Genomic DNA, 21,451 nt, shown 5'->3' on the forward strand with positions numbered 1-21,451 from the left:
GCGCCTTCTCCTGCATCCAAGACAAAACCCTTGCGAGTCACGCGGACACACACGACTCCGCTGCTTCATTTTTCCGGTCCAGCGTCCCCTGCCCTAGCAGTGGAAGGAAATTTGGAAGGTTCTGTGTCTCCTTCGCGGCATCCAGCAACCCAAGTCGAAACCCCAGCCTTCCACTTAGGGGATATGGTTTTTATGTTTTTGTGGCGGAACTGACATCTTGAGTTTTGCTCAGGATGAGGTGCTGCCCCCCACGATAGAGGAACGCGCCCTGGAGCTGAGAGACCCGAGCGAAGAGCGCAGTCCGGTGAGAGGAAAGAGCTCCGTCGGAGGGGCCTCGGAGGCCTTGGGGTGCGCGCCAGGCGGCGGCGGGTCCAGGGACTGAGCACAGCTCTGGGAGCCTGGAGCGCTGCACAGGTGCTGCTCCCACGGCCGGACCTAGACCCCCGGTGGCAAGCAGGGACAGTTTTCTGGGTCCGGGGCGTAGGGAGGAGCGCTGCGGACTGACTCCAGAATTCGGTGCCGGGCCGCCCCCGCACTTTTCCCTTACCAAAACACAGAGACAAGCCCCTTTGGGGTCCAACAGCAACTTCCTGGCCGTGGCACTCCCCCACTCCCCTCCGTCTGCCCTTGCATTTCACCTCTCCTCCTTCTTGCACTTTGGCCTTACTAGGCTCAAGAGACCCCAAACTGAAAGGCATCCTACAGTGTAGGGCGCCTTCCCCCTCCCTCGGGAAATGAGAGCTCTAGCCATCCACCCCAGAATAGCAGCTGGTGATGCCCTAAATAACAGCTCCCAGAAGGCACTTTCCCTCCATATAAAAGCGTCCAGCCACCCCCACAACGTTTCCCATCACCAGCCTCAAATAACGGTTTCTAAACGCCCCACCGCCCCGGAGATCCCTGTCACTGTGCTTCAAACAGTTCCCACTCCCCCAAGCCCGAAATGGCACTCCCCCACGCGCTTCCTGTGAGCCCCAGCCCCACCCAACCTCCTGGCAAGGGTCTCAGACGCCTCTTTACCCCTGGCTTCCAACTTCCCAGCCCTCCAACCAGCCTGAGCACAGGCAGGTTCTCGCCCAGCACTCCGCAGCTGCTGTCAAACAATACAACCAGAGAGCAGAGCGCCAGCCAAGGGCTACCGAAAGCTGACGACACACGTTAATTCCAGACCCGGAGGGTGGTTTCTTTCGGAGCTGCAGCGTCCAGCGCGCCCCGACCCGCACTTCCAGGCCCCGCCTTGCCCCTCTGCCCCGGTCACCCCACCGCTCTACCTTCGTTGCTGGGGCTGGCCAGGAGGGTCCGGAGCGCGGCGCACAGGAGAAGGCACGTCCAGAGAGGGGCCCTGCGAGGTGCGGAGTAGCAGCCGGCCAAAGACGCAGGGGTGCTGGGGGAGCCGCCGCTGCCGCCCGGGGGCCGCCGGCGTCCCGCACCCCGGGGCCCCGAGCCCCGCATCTTCTCCCGGCCTCCGCCGCCGCTGCTGTCCTGCGCGGCTCAGTCCACTGCTCCGGCCTCGCCGAAGGGGCGAAAGGCTCACGGCTCCTCCTGGTTCCCCGTGGGGTCTTCGCCTTCTGGCACGCGGCTCCTGCAAAGGCGGGCACCACGTATCCTCGGAGCGGGCTCAAGTTTGCTTCTGGCACCTCTCTCCCTCCTTTCCAGCGGGGTTAAATGAAATACTACTTATCGTTGATAATGCAGTTCTAGAATGGCCTCAAGTGTGTCGAGAAGGTCCCGCGTCCTGATCCTTTGCCTCGTAAGAATTTTAAGGATCTAAGTCTCTTTAATATCCCTGGGGGAGAGATAAAGGCTCCTTTTAAGTCTTCAAGGCTGAAGTGGACGAGGGTAAGGAAGACAAGTCATCTTAAGTCAGGAAGAAATCTCCAATAAAAATAGGAGGAAAAAAAGCAGGGTGGCTAAGGATACTGGGAGAGGAGTTGAGAAGACCCAGGGTGGGGAAACCGAGAGAGTCGAGCAAAGGAAAAGATCCAGAGAGTTCGGAGAGGCCGGCAGAAGGAAATAGCTGCGGGCTGAGCGCGGACGCGGGGAGGTGCTGGCGGCGGCGAGCGAGCAGGAGCGCGGACCCCGGCGGCGGCGCGGCGCTGCGGCGGTTCCCGCGGCCCGGGGAGGAGGCGGTGTGTGCGCGACTGCGAAGCCGAGGTGGAAACTGCACCGGCACGGCGCGCTCCCGCTGTGTCTGGAGCTCCGCCGCCTCCGCGGCCACCCCGCTCTGCACCTCCCACCCGCTCCCGCCGCCTCCTCCCAGCTCCCCCGCCCTCTGCTGCCGGCAGCCTCGCCAGCGAGAATCTACTGTAAGTGCGAGTTGCTTGGACGGAGTCACACACCCACGGAGGGAAGTAATCTGGATGCTGCCGTGGTGAGTGTTGCCTAGCGGTCTCCGGGAAAGGCGCGTCTCCCTCCCCAGACAATTAGGACGAAGAGTCCTCGCGACGACGCCAGCGAGGACCCGGGCTCCCGAGAGGCGGAAGGGAAATCAGCCCTAGCTCGGCCCGCCGCCCCTGGAGAAGCGGGTTCCTCGGTTTGGCATCACGCCTGCTGCCCTGCACAGGCGTGTGGCACCGACAGCCTCGTCGTCACGGAGCCACGCATTCGCAGGCTCTCTGGTGGATGACTAGCTTCTTAAACACCTATATCGCTCACTGCTGCTGACCTTTTCTATTCTTCCAATTCGTTGGCAGCTGGAATAGGATAATCAGTCAACATTTTCTGCAGAAGTAAATGGTAGAATTTGTAAATATAGAATCCAAGATTTTTGGCTTATCGGGCTTTGCAGTGTGCAGGGCACTTCGAGATGGGGTGACTTAATTCATTAACTTCATTTATGGAATGTCTGTGCTGGAATTGTATGATATGCAGATACGTGTCATTAATTCCAGTGAAACTGGCACGGGTGAAGGAATTTCAGCTCTTTCAAATAACTATTTTAATTTCTTGCGTTCCACTGCATTGAAAGACTTACAAACAATTAAGGAAAAGTGTACAATAATTAACTTTATGCTTCATCTCTATATGTCTATTCTTGCTTTAATATTTTTTGTCAATTTTCCATTCATTCTCTCAAAAGGATACCTCTGAAGGGCTATTTTAGTATACTGGCGTAAACAAAAAAAAAAAAAGAAAAGAAAAAAGGAAAAGACTGCAAAGAAAGCATCTACGAAAAAGTGTGACTTTAAATGAAAGGTATTTTGTTTAATTTGGTGTGTAGTAACTGCTGTAAAGATTGGGTTTGCATTCACACATAATAAATGAAAACCTGCTCACCAGCTTTGACATCTAAATTCTTGTTTATCTGCACAAGAAATTTCTCATAATCTTTAGCTGACGACATTTGCTTTTTTGTTTAAATATTTGCAATAAAGATGAAAGAATACAGCAACAGAAATGTAATTTTATAAATAGGTAAAAGCTCATCTTTGATTTTTTTAACTGAAATGTTTTTGCACCAAAAATCTAAAATCTGTTTCTATTATAATGTGCTCCAAATGCATAAAGCAAATTTAGAGGAATAGCAGTGAGTCGACTTCAGTTTGGCAAAAAAGCTCACAGTGAGATACAAAGTTAAAATTTATGTTTCTATTTGAAAAGTATTCAAAAAGTAAGCCCCTCCTCCTAGATTTATAGATAAGTTATTTAAAAGTATCTAAACAGAATATTAAGTAAGTTATTTAAGCCTAGGAATACATGATAATGCTAATATGAGTCCTGGGCAGTTTAGTGGGGTTTTCAGCTAGTCACTTTGCTTCTAAAGGCCTCAGTATCCTCATCAGTAAAATGAGGGATTGGGAGATACCTTCAAGCTGCTTCCATATTGTTTTTGCATTTGTATGTAACCCTATTCAGCTATTTCTATTTAGTTCCTTTTGACTACAAAATCACCAGATTTCTTCAGCATAGCATGTTGTGCCTATTACTACAAAGGGTTTACTTCCTATTTTATTTCACAGTAACTAAAAATTTTAATTCAGTGTCCCCTAAATTGCCTGTACCTTTCTCTGTGTTTTTAATCTATTCTATAGAAGTACCATTCCCTAAAAAGTTTAACACCACCCCTCCAACACACACACACTCACTCACCTCTGTTATCTAAATCCCACCCAGTGTCCAAGGAGAGTCAGTCATTCAAGACCCGTCTTTTCCCCAAAAGAAGTGATTTGGTTTTCCTCAGAGTACCCATAGATCATGATTTATGTCCACCAAAAAAAGGACAATTTTTTTTTTCTGAATGAAAATCTGGAACAAATTATCTAACAATTTTATCCATATATATATGGATAAAGAGATAGAGTTTAAATTGGGAATATCAAAGAAAACTTGGGACATTGGTCATTATGGTGAATAATCGTGTGATCTCCTACCCAAGATAGCTCACAATCATTAAGTGGCTGAGAATACAGAATGCAAAATCCTCTATGTTCTCCATCTAAACTAGCTGCCATATTTCTCATTATTGTTTAATAATTATTACACATTTTGAAAGAATAAACAGCTCTAAAATGAAGCCCCAATGATGGCAATGAAAGTCTTTTTTCTTTTGGTCTAATAGGTGTTCATCAGAGAAGGTAAGGAGGGTGGTTTGGCTTGAGCCCCCATCTCTAAGGAGATGCTATATTTGACCACACGTTGATTACTTGGCTTGTAAATATTCTTAACATACTTCCATTGGACCATGGCATTGCATGAAAAGGAGATTTGTTGTTTTTCTTCATTCATACTTACTACTTTGCACAAGAAAAGACTACAACATTGGATGTCATGTTGTTTGAATGTCTCATTGTGTGGGATAACTGCCATGGCCTCAAAATGTGAAAGTGGTTGGTGCTTTCCGAGACCTCTGCTCGGATCTGGCTGTTCTACTAAGCTTTCGTGAATAAAAGATATTCAGAATCACCTTGATAAGACATCTTGAAAGTTTATTGCCCTATAAAAGTGTTATAATTAAGTTCAGTTTTAAATAAGCTTGAATATATCTTCACTGCATTCAAAAGCAATCACAATAAGCAGACTAGCTGGTGTTTACTGAAGTTTTGTCATGTGTGAGGCATTATGTGATGTTTTACATCAATTATTTTACTTAATGCTGACACTTCAACCATGGTGTTGGTATAATTATTAACCCCATGTTAATGATGAGAATACCAAGCAAATGAGGTTAGATGAACTAAGTAGTCTCAAAGCTGGTTAGACATGAGGCTGTAAACCCATGGTACTAACTCTATTTGAGAATACTGTAATGTAACAGAAATAAAGAACAAATAACCAGATGTTCAGAAAATGAAAAGAGGATTAATCCAAACTTCTGCACTAATGGAAATAATTAATAAATAAAAATATTCCAATATTTAGGTTCATTTAAGTCTGAAATCAGTTTGACAAATTATAATGTACAGGCCAAATTAATGAATAGGAGAAAACAAGAAATGAAGGATCCTAAAAAAGCATTACCTGGAGAAAAAGACCATCTCACGTACACAAAACTTTACACAAAGTTCATCTGTGTACAATGAAGAAAATGGACCAAATCAAGAAAATAACAAGCCTGAGGTGTGTGGACAGATAATATTAGCACAAACAGAGGGCACTAAGCCCATGTAAACCAAGGAAGAAAACATTAGAACCAGTCTTTACAAAATGAAATATAACTCCATAAACCTAACAGCATTTTTCCTAAAATATTATATAGGCTTAGCATGTTTTTACATAATTTTTAAATGTTTATGTAACTTAGTTACATTTTTCTTTGGGAGAATTTTAGGAAAAAAATCAAAACAAAATTTTAATGCATAGTAGACTTTAGATATGAAATCATAAGATATGCTAATGAAACTGTGAGGTACTTTAAAAGTTAATTCTCCAGGCCCATGAGTTGCTGAAAAAGATAGCTATATGATGATGTTAATTATTTTGATCCCCAAGGTAAAGATTGACTAAAATATATTTATGCAATCAATAGTTCTCAAGTTCACAACCAAGATAATTCTAATATATTTATTATTTTATATTTTGCATTTTAATTTAATTACATAAAACAAAATATTTTTTGTTTTGTTATTGTTATTTTGCCTTTTAAAAATTTTTCTGAAATCTGAGAATTTCATTTTTTACCTCAATGTCAAATTTAATTTTATTTAAATTTACTTGATTATAAAATGGAGATTTAATTTAAAATAATGGACTAAAAGCCTTTTAATAAAGTAATGAGGGTTTAAATATATAAATTATTTCTTACTTAACAATACATTAACATACTCATCAGAAATTTCACTTATTAAACATGTTCGTGTTATATTCACACTCCTGTGTTTCTTTTCTATGAATATTGAAAACAGAATAATACTGTATCGCTCGTGAGTATTAGTAGCGAGTTTTAGAGCAAAGAATAAAGAAGTAGATGTTCAGTTCAATTAGAGTGAGCTGAAGAACTGCAGATTTTCATTACTGTTGGTGATGGCCGGTTTATTCTCTAATCATCCCTGCGTCAATGTGCTAGGACTGCCGACACTGCAGCAGAGGAAGGGGCCAAGTCTGCTGGAATTGATGAGGAGCCGAATTGTCCTGCCAGGAGGTTCTTTGGTGGTTGTTTGCCTCCAGCATCTTGGGCGACTGGCACCATATGAAGATGTGGATGCTGAAATAATGAGGACTCTAAGGGCTGAAGAAGAAAGAAAAGTTTGTGCAGAAGACTCACAAGACTGAAGTGATACACTGTGAAAGTGACCCACTATACATAAAATTCATTTATTCTAAACCATCTTCTTCTGGAATCCAGAAGTATTTATTAATGGGTGAAAAAATAAGCTATAATACTTTTCATATCCAAAGGGAGCTTTTTATTAAATTCATTTCATATACTGAGTTAAAATTCATAAATAATGACTCATATGAGAACTTATTTTATAATATAATTCACTATAGTTTGCTAAGAGGAAAACTGTTAAATTTGCTCAATGGCACAAGTGAAAAATGGGTACGGATGTAGGCAGGCTTTTGTTAGTTGTCCATGGAACAGACTTCTGGGAAAGTTAGCAGTGACAATCTCAAGCACTCTCCTACTCTTGGTGGGAAGTGAAGCTGGAACATCTTTTGTAGCATGGTTTCAGAGTATCATGAAGTACTTTTAAAATGTGGATACTTATACATCCAGCAATTAAACTTTTTAAAATTTGAGCAAATAAATGAATTAAATTGGACCAAAAATTTAAACTGAGTGGTATTTTTAATGGATAAAAATAAAAACGACTCTAATGCTCAATAAGAAATGTTAGGTACATCTATATAATAAAACACCATGAATCCATGTAAATGATTGGAAGAACATGTATATAAAAAGATGGTCCCAAAATGTGGAATTATAAAGGCATGACATAAAGCAAATTTTTTAACTTGGAAAGTTATATGCAATTAATGGTATTTGTGTATTGCTGGTGGGATAATTTGGATTTATTTTATAATTTTTATCTTTGTCATTTCTCATACTAGCATTTATGACTTGTAAAGCAATAGAAAAATAGAAGTAAAAATGTTTCAGAACAAACTATATATGAATTCATACACACACACTAAAGGGAAAGAAAAAAATCAAAGAAAAAAGGAGAGTGGGAGAGACAGTTGAAAGATAGTGGTAATGAGTAACATTAAACTATTATAAATCAGTAAAATAAAATTATTTAATTAACCCCTGTCCCTGTTCTAAAAACAGTTAAGGGTAATCATTGTTTGACTTCATCACGTTTGGATCACGTCCGGTGCCTAGGGATTGTTAGCGCCCATGGCCCCTGAGGAAAAAACATGATCCAGCCGAGGGCCTGAACTAGAATATAAATCACGAATGAAAACCATTGTTTGGAATTCACTGATAATTTTTATTGTCAGGCTGAATTTGTTTATTAAATGAAGATTAAAAATATGAAAATGGATATGTCATTTTATAAATATCTTTTGAATATTGAACAATTTTTCCTAGAGAACAAAAATTCAGGAGGAAACATTTTCCTTTTCTTTACCTTTACAGAATATATTCCCAGTATTATTTTGTCCTAGATTCAGATTTTGTTTTATGTTCACAAAGAATAGTGAAAAAATGTCCAAAAAGGCAAAATGGAAATGCCGCCTTTGATATTTTAAGAAACAAGGCCAGGCTCTTCGTATGGGCATGTGCGCGAAGCTTTCCTACAGACTTACACAGTGCACTAGTCAGAGGACCATGGCTTTTATAGGCCTCCTAAATGTGACAGTATCCTAAAAAAAAAAAGTTTTACAAAATTGCATTTAGTCTTAACGCTTTTCCTGTCAAAATCATTTTACTACAAGTGAGTATCATCGACATTTCATTTTGATATAATTAGTCACAGGATATTGCAAAGAAATGTACGAAGATGTCCCATGTACCCTGCCCTAAATCCCTAAATCTTCCTCAATGTTCACCTAATAACACATTTATAATACAAAGTAAAAACCAAGAAAATAACATTGGCAAAATTTATAGAAATTATTCACATTTCAATACTTGTAAAGGCACTAATTCCTGTGTGTGGGTGTTTGTGGGTCTGTGTGTAACTCTATACAGTTTTATTACATGTGTTTGTAGCCTTGTGTAACATCCAGGAAAATCAAGATACTCATCACTAAAATATTTCCTCAAGGTACCTCTTTGCAGCAATATGTATCTCTCTATCCCTAGTCTTTTGAAACCACTATTAATTCTCTCTTTGTATTATGCTATTTCTAAATGTTGCATGAATGGAACTACACAATACTTATTCTTGAAATTTTTTTCTTGAAGTTTATCCAAGTGTTTGTTATAACAATAGCTCATTCCTTCTTATTGCTGAGTATCATTCCGTGGTGTGAATGTACCACAGTATGTTTATCCAGTCACCCATTGAAGGATATTTGGGTAGTTTCCACCTTGTGGAGATTTGTGTACCCGTTTCTGGGTAAAAATAAGTTTCATTAATTTGCAGAAAGTGCCTGAGTGCAATTGTTAGGCCATATGGTAAGTCGATTTTTGTCTTTAACTTTTAGTGATATGTAGTTTGTGACCATTCCAATTATACCTCCAACTTAGCCAACAAAAACAAGATGAATCAGATGCAACGGTGTAATACATTTCTTTAAAAGGAAAACATTAGAGCACAAAAATATTTAACATGTAGGTAAAACTGCAAATGAAATAATATTGGAATATTGAATAAATAAATTCAGAAAATACAAACACTATATTATATGCATTATATAACACATTTCTGTATTCAAGCTTTGGGGATCTTAGAAGTAAATAAATTATATTAATGAAATAATAGCTACACAAAATTTTACTCCCGTGATTTACTCTAAATATATTTTTGAATCTCATATTTCTTCTTTAAAAAAAGGTTTACCGTCTTTTGCATGTACCTGTCTAGATCTCCCAACACCATTTTTTAAAGGCTGTTTTTACTCCATTTTATGCTCCTGGCCCGTTTGTCAAATATTAATTGACCATAGAGACATGGGTTTATTTCTGGGCTCTATATTCAGTTCCAATGATCTATGTGTCTGTTCTTATGCCATCATCAGACTGTTTTGATTATAGTGGCCTTGTAGTATCATTTGATATCAGGTATTGTGATCATTCCTGCTTTGTTCTTCTTTTTCAAGATTGCTGAGGCTAGTTGGAGTCATTTTGGTTCCATACTAATATTTGAAATATTTGTTCTAGATCTGTGAAATATGCCATTCGTCTTTTAGTAGGGATTGGCATTGAATCTATAGATTGCTTTGGATAGTAAGGACATTTTTATGATATTAATTCTTCCTATCCATGAACACGGTATATACTTCCATTAATTTGTGTCTTCCTTAATTTCTTACTTTAGTGTTCTATAGTTCCCTTGGTACACATATTTTACTTCCTTGGTTGTTTATTCCTAGCCACTTATTTTTCTTGTTGCTATAGTAAATAGGATTTTTTTCCTAGTTTCTGTTTCTGATATTTCATTGTTGGTGTACAAAAATGCTTTCAATTTCTGAATATTGCCTTTCTATTCCTCTATTTTGCCAAATTTACTTATTAGGTCTACTAGATTTTTGGCGTAGACAGTAGGGTTTTCTATGTACACTATCATATCATCTGCAAATAATGTCAGTTTTACTCCCTCCTTTCCAATTTGGATGTACTTTATTTTTTCTCTTGTCTGATTGCTGTGGCTAGAACTTCCAATACTATGTTGAATAAAAGTGGTGAAAGCAGTCACCCTTGTCTTGCTCCTTATCTTAAAGGAAACACATTTAGTTTTTGCCTATTAAGTATAATGAAACTAGACCACCAACTTACACCATACACCAGAATAAACTCAAGATGGATAAAAGACTTAAATATAAGCTGTGACAGCAAAAAAGTCCTGGAAGAAAACATAGGTAGTAAGTTATATTTTTGCCAATATATCTCCTACGGCAAGGGAGATCAAGGGCAAAATAAACAATTGGGACGACATCAAATTTAAAAGCTTCTGCACAGCTAAAGAAAATGTCATCAGAATGAAAAGGGATCCAATTGTATGGGAAAAATATTTTTGCCAATGATATCTCAGACAAGTGTTTGATCTCCAAAATATATAAAGAACTCACATAACTCAACACCAGGAAGGCAAACAGTACAATTAAAAAATGGGCAAAGCACATGAATAGACATTTATCCAAGGAGAACATACAGAGGGCCCAGAGACATACAAAAAGATGCACAATATCACTAACCATCAGAGAGATGCAAATTAAAACCACAATGAGATATCACCTCACACCAATCAGATTGGCCATCATAACACACAATGAGTGCTGGCAAGGACGTGGAGAAAAGAGAACCCTAGTACACTGTTGGTGGGAATGCAGACTGGTGCAGCCACTGTGGAAAATAGTATGGAGTTTCTTCAAAAAACTAAAAAAGGAAGTGTTTTTTGACCCAGAGATTCCACTGCTGGGATTATACCCTAAGAATCCTGGAACACTAATTCAAATGAACCTATGCACCCCAATGTTTGTAGCAGCGCTATTTACAATAGCCAAGTGCTAGAAACAGCCTGGGTACCCATCAGTACATGAGTGGATCAAGAAACTGGTACATTTACACAATGGAATACTATGCAGCAGAAAGAAGGAAGCCCCACTTTTCATGACAGCATGGATGAAACTGGAGAATATTGTGCTAAGGGAAATAAGCCAGGCAACAAAAGACAGTTACCATATGATCTCACCTATAAGAGTAACCTAATGAACAAACCAAATAAGCAAGATAGAACCAAAGGCATGGAAACCAGGAACAGACTTGACAGCAACCAGAGAGAGGAGAGTGGGGGAAAAGAGTGGAATGAAGGGGGAGTGACTAGTCAAGGAATAGGTATGAATGACCCATGGATATGGACAACAGGGTGGGGACCGACTGTGGGAGAGGGGGATATGCTGGGCAGAAGAGAACAAAGGGGGGAAAATTGGGACAATTTTAATAGACCAGCAATAAAATATTTATTAAAAAATGTTTTACATTCTTAACACATATCCCAGTACCCAAATATGCAATTTATATCACTTCAACCCAAACTGACATTTCAATAGATGAGTTCAAATTCATTTGCAGAGATAATTTTTAGTTCATTCAAGCTGAGCAGTACTTCTTATCTTTTCAAATGTCATGTGTCTGGTTTGAGGAAAATGGAAACAGAAATTAATATTCTATCACTTTACCTATCCACTAGAAGCAAGTCACTAAGTCAGCACCCACTCAAGAGGAGAGGGTTATACAAGGATGTGACTCTCAGAAGGTGAGGTCATGGGGGGCATCTTGAAAAGCGATCCCACCACACGTGACTTTCATGTATGAATCTCCAGATCTGTCACCTTTCCTTGCCCACTCAGCTTTTAATGCAAGAACAAGACATAAATGTGAAGCAGTACCAGAAAAAAAGCTTTTAAAAATTAAATGTATATAATTGAAATAAAAATTCAATAAAAGGTTGATTATACAGTGAAGAAAATGAAGCAAGGAGTCAAAAATCTGGAATACAGGGAAGTGAATATAAGAAATTCAGAGGACTTGTTAGAAGGTCAGACATTATAAAATAATAATTCCAGAAGGAGAGAAAAGAGAGTAAAAGTAAATCATTCAAGAAATAACTAATGGAGCCCTGGCTGGTGTGGCTCAGTGGATTGAGTACTGGCCCGTGAACCAAAGGGTTGCTGGTTTGATTCCTAGTCAGGGCATATACCTGGCTTGCAGGCCATGTCCCCATTTGGGAGCATGGGAGAGGCAATCATACATCAATGTTTCTCTCCCTCTCTCTCCCACTCCCTTCTCCTCTCTCTAAAAATAAATAAATAAAATCTTCTAAAAAACAAGAAATATTTAAATTAAAACACCTGAAAATGAAAGACACACATTTGCATATTGAAAATGTTACATCCTATTACATCTGATAATAAAATGGATAAAAAGAGACTAATTCAATGGCATATTGACATGATATTTTAGAACAATGAAGAGTCCATTAGCATCTAGAGAAAGAGGAAAACATACAAAAAATATAGAGACTAAGAGTCAGTAATTAGAATTACTTTAAATGTGTGAATAGCAACACTGGATAATAGAAAACAATGAAGCAATATCTTCAAAATTCAATAGAAAAAGTATTTCCAACTTTGAATTTTACATCCAGCTGAATTATCAATGTGTGTGAGTGTTGAATAAATTTATAGTCCTTAATACTTCTGGTTCAGCCTTTCCTAAGAAGGTACTGGATGATATGCTTTACCAAAAAATAAGGGTACAAACCAAGAAATAATTATAGAAAATATGAGGTCTTTCCAGAAAAAGTCCAGCCATTGTTGATATATAATGAAAATGGCTTGCATGACATTGATGTGATCTGGCAGCCAAGGAAAGTAGACTGGAATGCGCATGTGTAAACAATGACGACCTCACTGTACCAGTCAGTGGAGGCGGTAGATACCATTGAGTGAGCATGTGTATTGTGTGGCTGAGCAAGTAGAACAAAATATCTGCCTCAAATTTTGCAATAAGCTTAAATGTTCCTCCAAGCAGAAACTATTCAGATGATTAAGAAGCCCACAGCTATGGACAGCTTCATCACAACAATGCACCAGCTCATGCATCATGTGTCTCATGCAGAGTTTTTTGGCAAAATGTCAAATCACCCAGATGATTCAGCCCTCCTACTGCCCAGACTTGGCACCCTCCCACTTCTGGTTTTCAAAACTGAAATCACCTTTGAAAGGGAAGAGATTTCAGACCAATACCTTATCTTTATAATTGCAACATCAATACATATTATATAAATCTTAAGAAAGCTGAGATTGTGCTAAATCATGTATGTTACTTAGTGATATATTGTTATATACAAAATAATCAGTTAAGAGTCAAAAGAGCTGATTTTGGGGATAGAGGTGTCAAGGAAAGACACAATGAATCACTGGTTAATCAATAAATTATATAGAACTATGTGTCTTTAAATTATATGCAAGTATAACATTAATTAAAATCAAAAATTAAAATTAATATAATGTGGTCTTAATATTTTAAAGGATTAAATATCAATTCGTACTTTAATGGCAGCATTATGTTTTCAGTTTTACACATGTCAATAATTATGCATTCAGTTATGTAGTTTTTCATTTGTGTAGTTTTACAGTGTTCTGATATATGGGTTAATGCACAATTTAATTATCCATTTTTTCCCACTGTTAGCAATGCAATGAACACTCTTACACAAACTTTGTGAGAGTTAATATAAACTTATATACTTAGAAATGGAACTGAAGGATTGGAAGCCTAAGATTAATAACTTATTTTTAACCAGATCATGCAAACTTATTCTCTATAATATCTGTAAAATTTTTCAATTGAAATGTTCCAAACTTGGCTAGGGATGAATATTGCTGTTTCTTCTCCGAAAAGACAAGTTCTCCTTTGACAATTGACTTTTCAGGAAACAGTTGCTTTAATTTATTGTTAAAATGTTATAGTGCTTTTTCTCTAAGGAGTTCATGGGACTTTATTTTTCATTCATTTTCTTTTCTATGCAGCAATAAATGCAGGAGGACATTGAAGTGAATTCAGTCAACAGAGGTTTAATAGAAAAATTATTACAATGGAAAAAATTTAAGCGCTCCAAAGATATTGTTCATATGTGAAGAAATAATTCAGACTCCTGTAAAGCCTCAAAAGAATAATACTCAAATATACTTTCCTCAAAAAATTTATGAAGAATTTTTTTTCATTTCACTGAAATAAACAAAATAGGAGCTAAGGAATAGCTATGAGCATTCAACAGCTAAAAATAAAGATTAAATGTATAAAACTGCCAACGTATATGGGAAAGGGTAGGGTTTTAACTGACATATGTAAATAATCATTGCAATTATAACTCCAAAATAACATGTTTAAGTCTAAAAACATGTGAAAGATAATTTATTTAAATATGGGGTTTGTGACATCAAGATACATTCAATAAAAACTGGGAAAAATACTAGGAAAGTTAAGGAAAATGAATAAGGAAATCTAAAAATAAACAGTTTAATTTTAATGTTAATATAACTAGATTTTTTAAAACAAAAGTCAAAATCTAAGTAGTTGAATTTAAATTAGTATCTTAAATTTTAAATCACTGCAGATAGAAAGAAATCAGTAAACCAAAAGATGGAACAAAAGGGAACCCCAAAAAAGCATACAATAAAATTATGCATCAAATCAAATAAAACTTTTTAGAAATAAATATGAGCAGCCTAAAAATCTTGATTAAATGTAAGATACTGAAACTGAATAACAGAAAAAAACTATTTAATGTTGTTGGTTCATGGATAATTTCTTGTAGGAATGCCCTCCAAAGAAAACCCAGGGGTTAAGAAAGTTTGAAAATGATTTAGACAATATTTGAAATGATGGAAATGCAAGAAAAATATGAGAAATACAAAAAGATGTTAACAATGGGATGGAATGCAATATAATGTTGAATTCTCTGCCTGTGGAATTCCTTCTCATTTATAATAATCTCCTCAAATACCACTACACTTTCAAGTACTTACCAGTAGGCCACAATACTAAACAATGAATGACTCCCTTGCCTTGCCATTTTGGTTTCTTTCCAAGGTAGCATTTAGACTTGGTGGTAATAAAGACTCTTTCCTGTACTAAATAAAGTCTTTAGTGGCAAAAAAAAAAAAAAGCACGACTAATTTTTGTTGTCAATATCTAGAATAATCTGAGATGAATATATATTTAAACTGTGTTTATGTTTTGAGTCAGATTGATTTTTTTAATGTTCTCAGCCTCTTTATTCATAGGTAATAACTTCATAAATTCTCATTCTTTGTGATTTTGTGATAACAACTCTATGTTAGAATTACATGTTAGGAAGGTTTTGAAACCCTAAAATTATGGTAAATTTACTTGTAAATTGTTAAAAGTAAAATAATGATTTTTCAATATCTTTACATATAGAAAACTAGCAGATTTATAGTCTTATAAATCTGCCAGTTTCACAAAAATATATGAAATAATATAGATTTTGTAAATAAATAACAAAGCATTTTTCCCTTTTTTTTTTCTCTTACTTTTCCCATCTTACTAAACAATCTTAAAAGGGCTCTATTCTGAAACAGCAAAATCACAATTTGAGGCAAACCACTTTAAATCTTTTTACTATTACCTTTAAAAAATCAGTTAATAACACAGTCAGCCCTGGCTGGTGTGACTCAGTGGACTGAGTACCAGCCTGGGAACCAAAGGGTTGCTGGTTCCATTCCCAGTCAGGGTCCTTGCCTGGGTCGCGGGCCAGTAGGGGGCACTTAAGAGGCAACCACACATTGATGTTTCTCTCTCTGTCCTTCTTCCTCCCTTCCCCTCTCAAAAAATAAATAAAATATTTTTTAAAAATCACAAAAGTCACTGTGATACCAAAGAGTAAATCTGGATTAGTACTTGGACCTGGGTTTATGTTGGACTTTTATTTTATTTCTGCATAGAATATGCTTTTCATTCTACTTTAATGAAAAACTTTTGAGGGTATCCTAAATATCAATGTTAAGTAGAAGTCTAAATGACAAAGCAAAAGAACAAAAACAGCAAAAGAAAAAACCCTTGTTTTAGTAAAAAGTAACTGAAATCGGGTTTACTACTTTATTTAAATAAAAAGCAGTTAAATTCTTGTAAGAACACATTTTAGAAAGACATTCATTAAATTCTAATGCAGCTTTGTGCCTGAATATAATTACTATTCACATTTGCATATAACTACTGGTAAAACTCTTGTAATTGTGTTTGTAAGTGTGGCTGGAAAAGCTCAATGTCTCATGAACAACAATCCACAATTTCAACAAATCTGTCCTGTATCCATTTATAGAACTAGATATTTTATTGTTTTTAAGTCAGTGTTAGCCTCATTTTTACAGTGTAATGTATTCATTACACTGTAAATTCATTCATTCACATGTGCCCTAGCTTGAGGATGACTAATTAGTGTAAATTCCTTTATGCATTCTGACTTAGTTTCAAGTGTTGAGTTTTTCTAACTTCTATGAATTTTGCTTTGAATTATATGGCACTTTCTTTGTATTCTTTCTGGACTGCAGTTCTCAAATCTGAATGAGGAGCCCACCGACAGACATTACTGAAGTCCATGGATTACATGACAGCACAATGGCATTTCAGGCCATGCGTACACTAGATACAAAGTGTCTATAATTTGGTCAGCAATGGAATAAATATAGTAACTGTTTCATGTCTGTTAACGTGAATCATGTAAATTAATGGTAATGTTGTCACTAAATTGAACATCTACCCAGAGCTACAGGACATACTTGCAAAAGAAATTAAATACAAACTGTATCTGTGGAGAAGTTGCTAAATTTAGCTATGGCCAACTTGTAAGATTATAGATTTCTTTGCCTCTGCAGATATCCGCTTCTCTGTGGCAAAAATGCCAGCATGACACAAAGATGTATTCAACTCATGACTAAAATATTTTGAAAGATCTGTTGAAATTTAAATTGACTAGAATGTTGCTGGAAAATGACTCATTCTAAAAGAAAATTATGTCTACATATTATTTTTAAACTTTGTATTCTGTTCAAAAATATTGTCTTTAATTATTTATATATAAATTACAAGAAAACATATCATTTATGCTATATACACATGTAGATTAACATAACTATGTTGTCAGAAGCATCATTAGTAATAAACTGCCCCAACCCTTACAGCTTCTGTTATATTAGCCATTTAGTAAAAAATATAGAAAGGAAATACTAATGACAAAATCTCTATATAGATAGCTACTGAGCGATTGTTCTTTGTATCAGATAACATAGAAAAGTTAACACTATCATTTTCTCCAGACCTGTGGCCCCCAAAGAATTTTAACCACATCATTAAAATATTTTTGACAAATGTGTGAAAACATGTTTGTTTATTTATATATTATTTGCACATACTTCTTTACTGATACATTATGTATAATCTAAACCTCATCAACAGAATGCAGAGGCCGTAAAAAGGACTAATGCTTATTTTAAAGTTTTATTAATTATATATTTACATTAATACTTTAAATGTCTTTTTGATGATTTAGAGAATTTCAGTTGACATTTTGTTATGTCACTTTAGATCATGACAGGCTTTGTTTTGCTGTGTGGTCTACTAAAAGATTGAACTCAATTGATAAACATCAATGCTGCCATTTTCTGATGTTTTCCCATCTTTGGATTATTACTCATATATTATCTGATACTTGTCTATTTGGCAGAATAGGCCACCCATTCACCTTATGAGTATTGTATTAAGTAAAACTATAGAACATATAATGTGCCAGTCCATTCAACTGTACACATGTAAACTTCAAGAAGTCAGAAAGTGCTGAAGCAAATAGAAGATTAAGTATGACACTGTCAGTCTCTGCAGGATGTGGAACTTGCTCTCTTCACACAGGACGCATCAAATGCCATTGTAACATGTGACCTCCCCCCCAAAGGACTAAGCAAGGAACCAGTGCTATTCTGCATATTCGAACTCTCCAAGGGATCGTCCCCACTTCGCAGACCTCTTTAGTTTTCCTCCATGGAGGGGTACATAGGCTGGGATTGTAAGATACAAGCATATATGGTTTCAAAGAAACTCATTTTGGATCCTAACTTCATAAGGATTCTTTTCTGAGACTGATAAGTTTCCTGAGTCAAGCAACTACTGTCCTATATCTCCTTTCTTGAGTACATTTATCTATACTTTATACTGTGTATTGTTTTTTACTAAAAAGAATTATGTCTCACTCATTCTAAGGATAATTACAGTGTAAGGGGTGGACAAAAATAGATTGAGTGATAATACAAATAATGAACACAAAAATCATTCAATAATAATACAAGAATCAGCTGTGTTTCGCCTACTCACAATTATAAAATTACTTTGCCCACCTCTTTATTGTTCCAGGATGTCAAATCCTCCAGGGTTTTACATACATACACACACAGAGGATAAACTAGATATTGGTGTTAGAGTTGAGAAAACAAATGATTCTAATGATTGGAAAACAAATACTTTTTCAATTTGTTTCCAATTCACATGTTTCAACACGATTTAAGGAGGACCAAATTTAGTTGTCAGATGACAGATTATTAAATGTCTTTAAAAGAGAAATCAGCATGTGATTTTTGACACAAAATGCAGAAGGGGTACAAAGAATTTAGATATATGCTTATAACAAGTCTGTTTAAATCTATTTATTTACATGAACATAGTTTCTTCAGGCTCACACCTATTTTTCTAAAATAAAGACATAAGCACTGCATTATTCTTACAAAAATAATCATACAAGAAGATTTTAAACCAATTTTTCATTACATTTATATATAATAGTAAGGGTGGGTCAGTTTAAAATAAAACTTTAACACAGTATTAAATTAATAGGAAATTTTAAAATAATTTAAAATATAAATATATGTATTTTAGTGTAGAAAAATAATAAGACATCCAACAAAAGATTTAAGTGTATTGTATACAACTGAATAAAATTCTTTGGAAGAAATTGGATTGAATATGATCTAAAGAAGTAAAACAAAGCAATATTACATTGGTATTTATTTTAAATTGTCATTATGATAATTAAGTCTCATTGGATGTAATCTAAAAACTAACATGACCTGTTCATTTTCTTTTTTTAATATATTTATTGATTATGCTATTACAGTTGTCCCATTTTCACCCCTTCACTCAACTCCATCCTCCCCACCCCCTCCCTCCCACATTCCCCCCCTATAGTTCATGTCCATGGGTCATACTTATAAGTTCTTTGGCTTCTACATTTCCTACACTATTCTTACCCTCCCCCTGTCTATTTTCCACCTATCATTTATGCTACTTATTCTCTGTACCTTTCTCCCCTCTCTCCCTCTCCCACTCCCTTCTTGATAACCCTCCATGTGATCTCCATTTCTGTGGTTCTGTTCCTGTTCTAGTTGTTTGCTTAGTTTGCATTTGTTTTTGTTTTAGGTGTGGTTGTTAATAACTCTGAGTTTGCTGTCATTTTTACTGTTCATATTTTTTATCTTCTTTTTCTTAGGTAACTCCCTTTAACATTTCATATAATAAGGGCCTGGTGATGATGAACTCCTTTAACTTGACCTTATCTGAGAAGCACTTTATCTTCCCTTCTATTCTAAATGATAGCTTTGCTGGATACAGTAATCTTGGATGTAGGTCCTTGCCTTTCATGACTTGGAATGCATCTTGCCAGCTCCTTCTTGCCTGTAAGGTCTCTTTGGAGAAATCAGCTGACAGTCTTATGGGAACTCCTTTGTGGGTAACTGTGTCCTTTTCTCTTGCTGCTTCTAAGATTCTCTCCTTCTGTTTCATCTTGGGGAATGTAATTATGATGTGCCTTGGTGTGTTCCTCCTTGGGTCCAGCTTCTTTGGGACTCTCTGAGCTTCCTGGACTTTCTGGAAGTCTATTTCCTTTGCCAGATCGGGGAAGTTCTCCATTATTTGTTCAAATAAGTTTTCAATTTTTTGTTCTTCCTCTTCTCCTTCTGGCACCCCTATAATTCGGATGTTGGAACGTTTCAAGGTGTCCTGGAGGTTCCTAAGCCTCTCCTCATTTTCCCAAGTTCTTGTTTCTTCATTCTTTTCTGGTTGGATGTTTGTTTCTTCCTTATGGTCCATACCATTGATTTGAGTCCCAGTTTCCTTCGCATCACTATTGGTTCCCTGTACATTTTCCTTTGTTTCTCTTAGTGTAGCCTTCATTTTTTCATCTAATTTTCAACCAAATTCAACCAATTCTGTGAGCATCCTAATTACCAGTGTTTTGAACTGTGCATCTGATAGGTTGGCTATCTATTTGCTGCTTAGTTGAATTATTTCTGGAGCTTTGAAGTGTTCTGTCATTTGGGCCTTTTTTTTTTTTTGTCTCAGCATGTCTGTTACTTAAAGCGGTGGGGCTTTAGGTGTTCAAGGGGCGGGGTAACGCTGGTTGCTGCGCCGTGATGCTGTACGTGTGGGAGGGGCCGAGAGGGAGCGATGGTGCTTGCTCCACTCTGCCAGATTTGAATCATTCCTCTGCTACCTACAATCAAACTGGACCCCTCTGGTGCTGGTTCCTGAGTGGGTGGGCTTGTGCACGCCCTAGGCCCCTGTGGGTCTCTCCAACGACCTCTCGTGTGAGGCTGGGAGTCTCTCCTGCTGCCACCCCAACCCCCACAGGTGTTTTCAATCAGAGGTTTGAGGCTTTATTTCCCCGCGCTGGAGCCCTGGATTGCGCAGTCTGCTTCGCTCCCCGCCGTTCCTCCCAGTTTATCCGTGTGCGCATGTGGGGCCTCGGGGTCTGCTAGTGGTCAGACTGCCCCATTCGTCCCACACTCCACCAGTCTCAGTCCCGCCATGGCAACAGGAGTCCTCTCTGCCCTGGCTGCCCGTCACCGCCCCTCCTACCGGTCAGGATGAATGTTTATTTTTTATCTCCTTGGTGTCAGACTTCCTTGCCCTTCGATTTTCTGTCAGTTCTGGTTGTGCAAGGAGGCGCAGTGTGTCTACCTACGCCTCCATCTTGGTTCCAGATCTCGTAATTATGACCTGTTCATTTTCAAGTGACAATGTTTAATGAGACAAAATTTCAAAATTCTCTGCTTTGAATTGTTACAATTTAATTGACAATCTGCAACTTTTTCCCCATTGATTTATTTTTGCCTTTACTTCCCTTGCTTTTGGGGTCAAATTCATAAAATGTCTATGACCAAGGTCCATAAGTTTAGTACCTATGTTTCCTTCTATGTACATTATTTTTTCAGATCTTATGTGTAGGTCTTTGATCCATTTTGAATTATTTTTTTGTACATAAGGATGCAGTGTAATCTACTTTCTTTTTTTTTCATGTGGTTTTTCATTTTTCCCAGCACCATTTGTAGA

General features: G+C 37.4%; 2 protein-coding genes across 7 annotated transcripts in view; one reads left to right on the forward strand and one right to left on the reverse strand.

The window, feature by feature from the left end:
* The window catches only part of EPHA5 (EPH receptor A5), a 322,354-nt gene extending 320,142 nt beyond the window's left edge, over nucleotides 1-2,212 (reverse strand). For 3 of the 6 annotated variants that reach the window (XM_045185762.3, XM_024577652.4, XM_024577627.4), the window contains exon 1: nucleotides 1,272-2,210. In XM_045185762.3, coding sequence (XP_045041697.2) covers nucleotides 1,272-1,452 — 181 coding nt within the window. In that variant the 5' untranslated portion in view covers nucleotides 1,453-2,210. Of the gene's footprint in view, nucleotides 1-1,271 lie in introns of all 6 variants that reach the window. The other 3 variants (XM_024577634.4, XM_024577643.4, XM_045185769.3) reach the window with 3 other exon arrangements.
* Nucleotides 1,703-6,832, forward strand: LOC128780761 (uncharacterized). Its single transcript, XM_053923474.1, has 3 exons — nucleotides 1,703-1,725; nucleotides 1,868-2,371; nucleotides 6,503-6,832. Exons 1-3 carry the CDS (start codon nucleotides 1,703-1,705, stop codon nucleotides 6,627-6,629), a joined length of 654 nt encoding a protein of 217 aa, XP_053779449.1. The 3' UTR covers nucleotides 6,630-6,832.
* Nucleotides 6,833-21,451: the final 14,619 nt, after the last annotated feature.

This window comes from Desmodus rotundus, chromosome 4 (assembly GCF_022682495.2).
Source record: "Desmodus rotundus isolate HL8 chromosome 4, HLdesRot8A.1, whole genome shotgun sequence".
Lineage (NCBI taxonomy): Eukaryota > Metazoa > Chordata > Mammalia > Chiroptera > Phyllostomidae > Desmodus > Desmodus rotundus.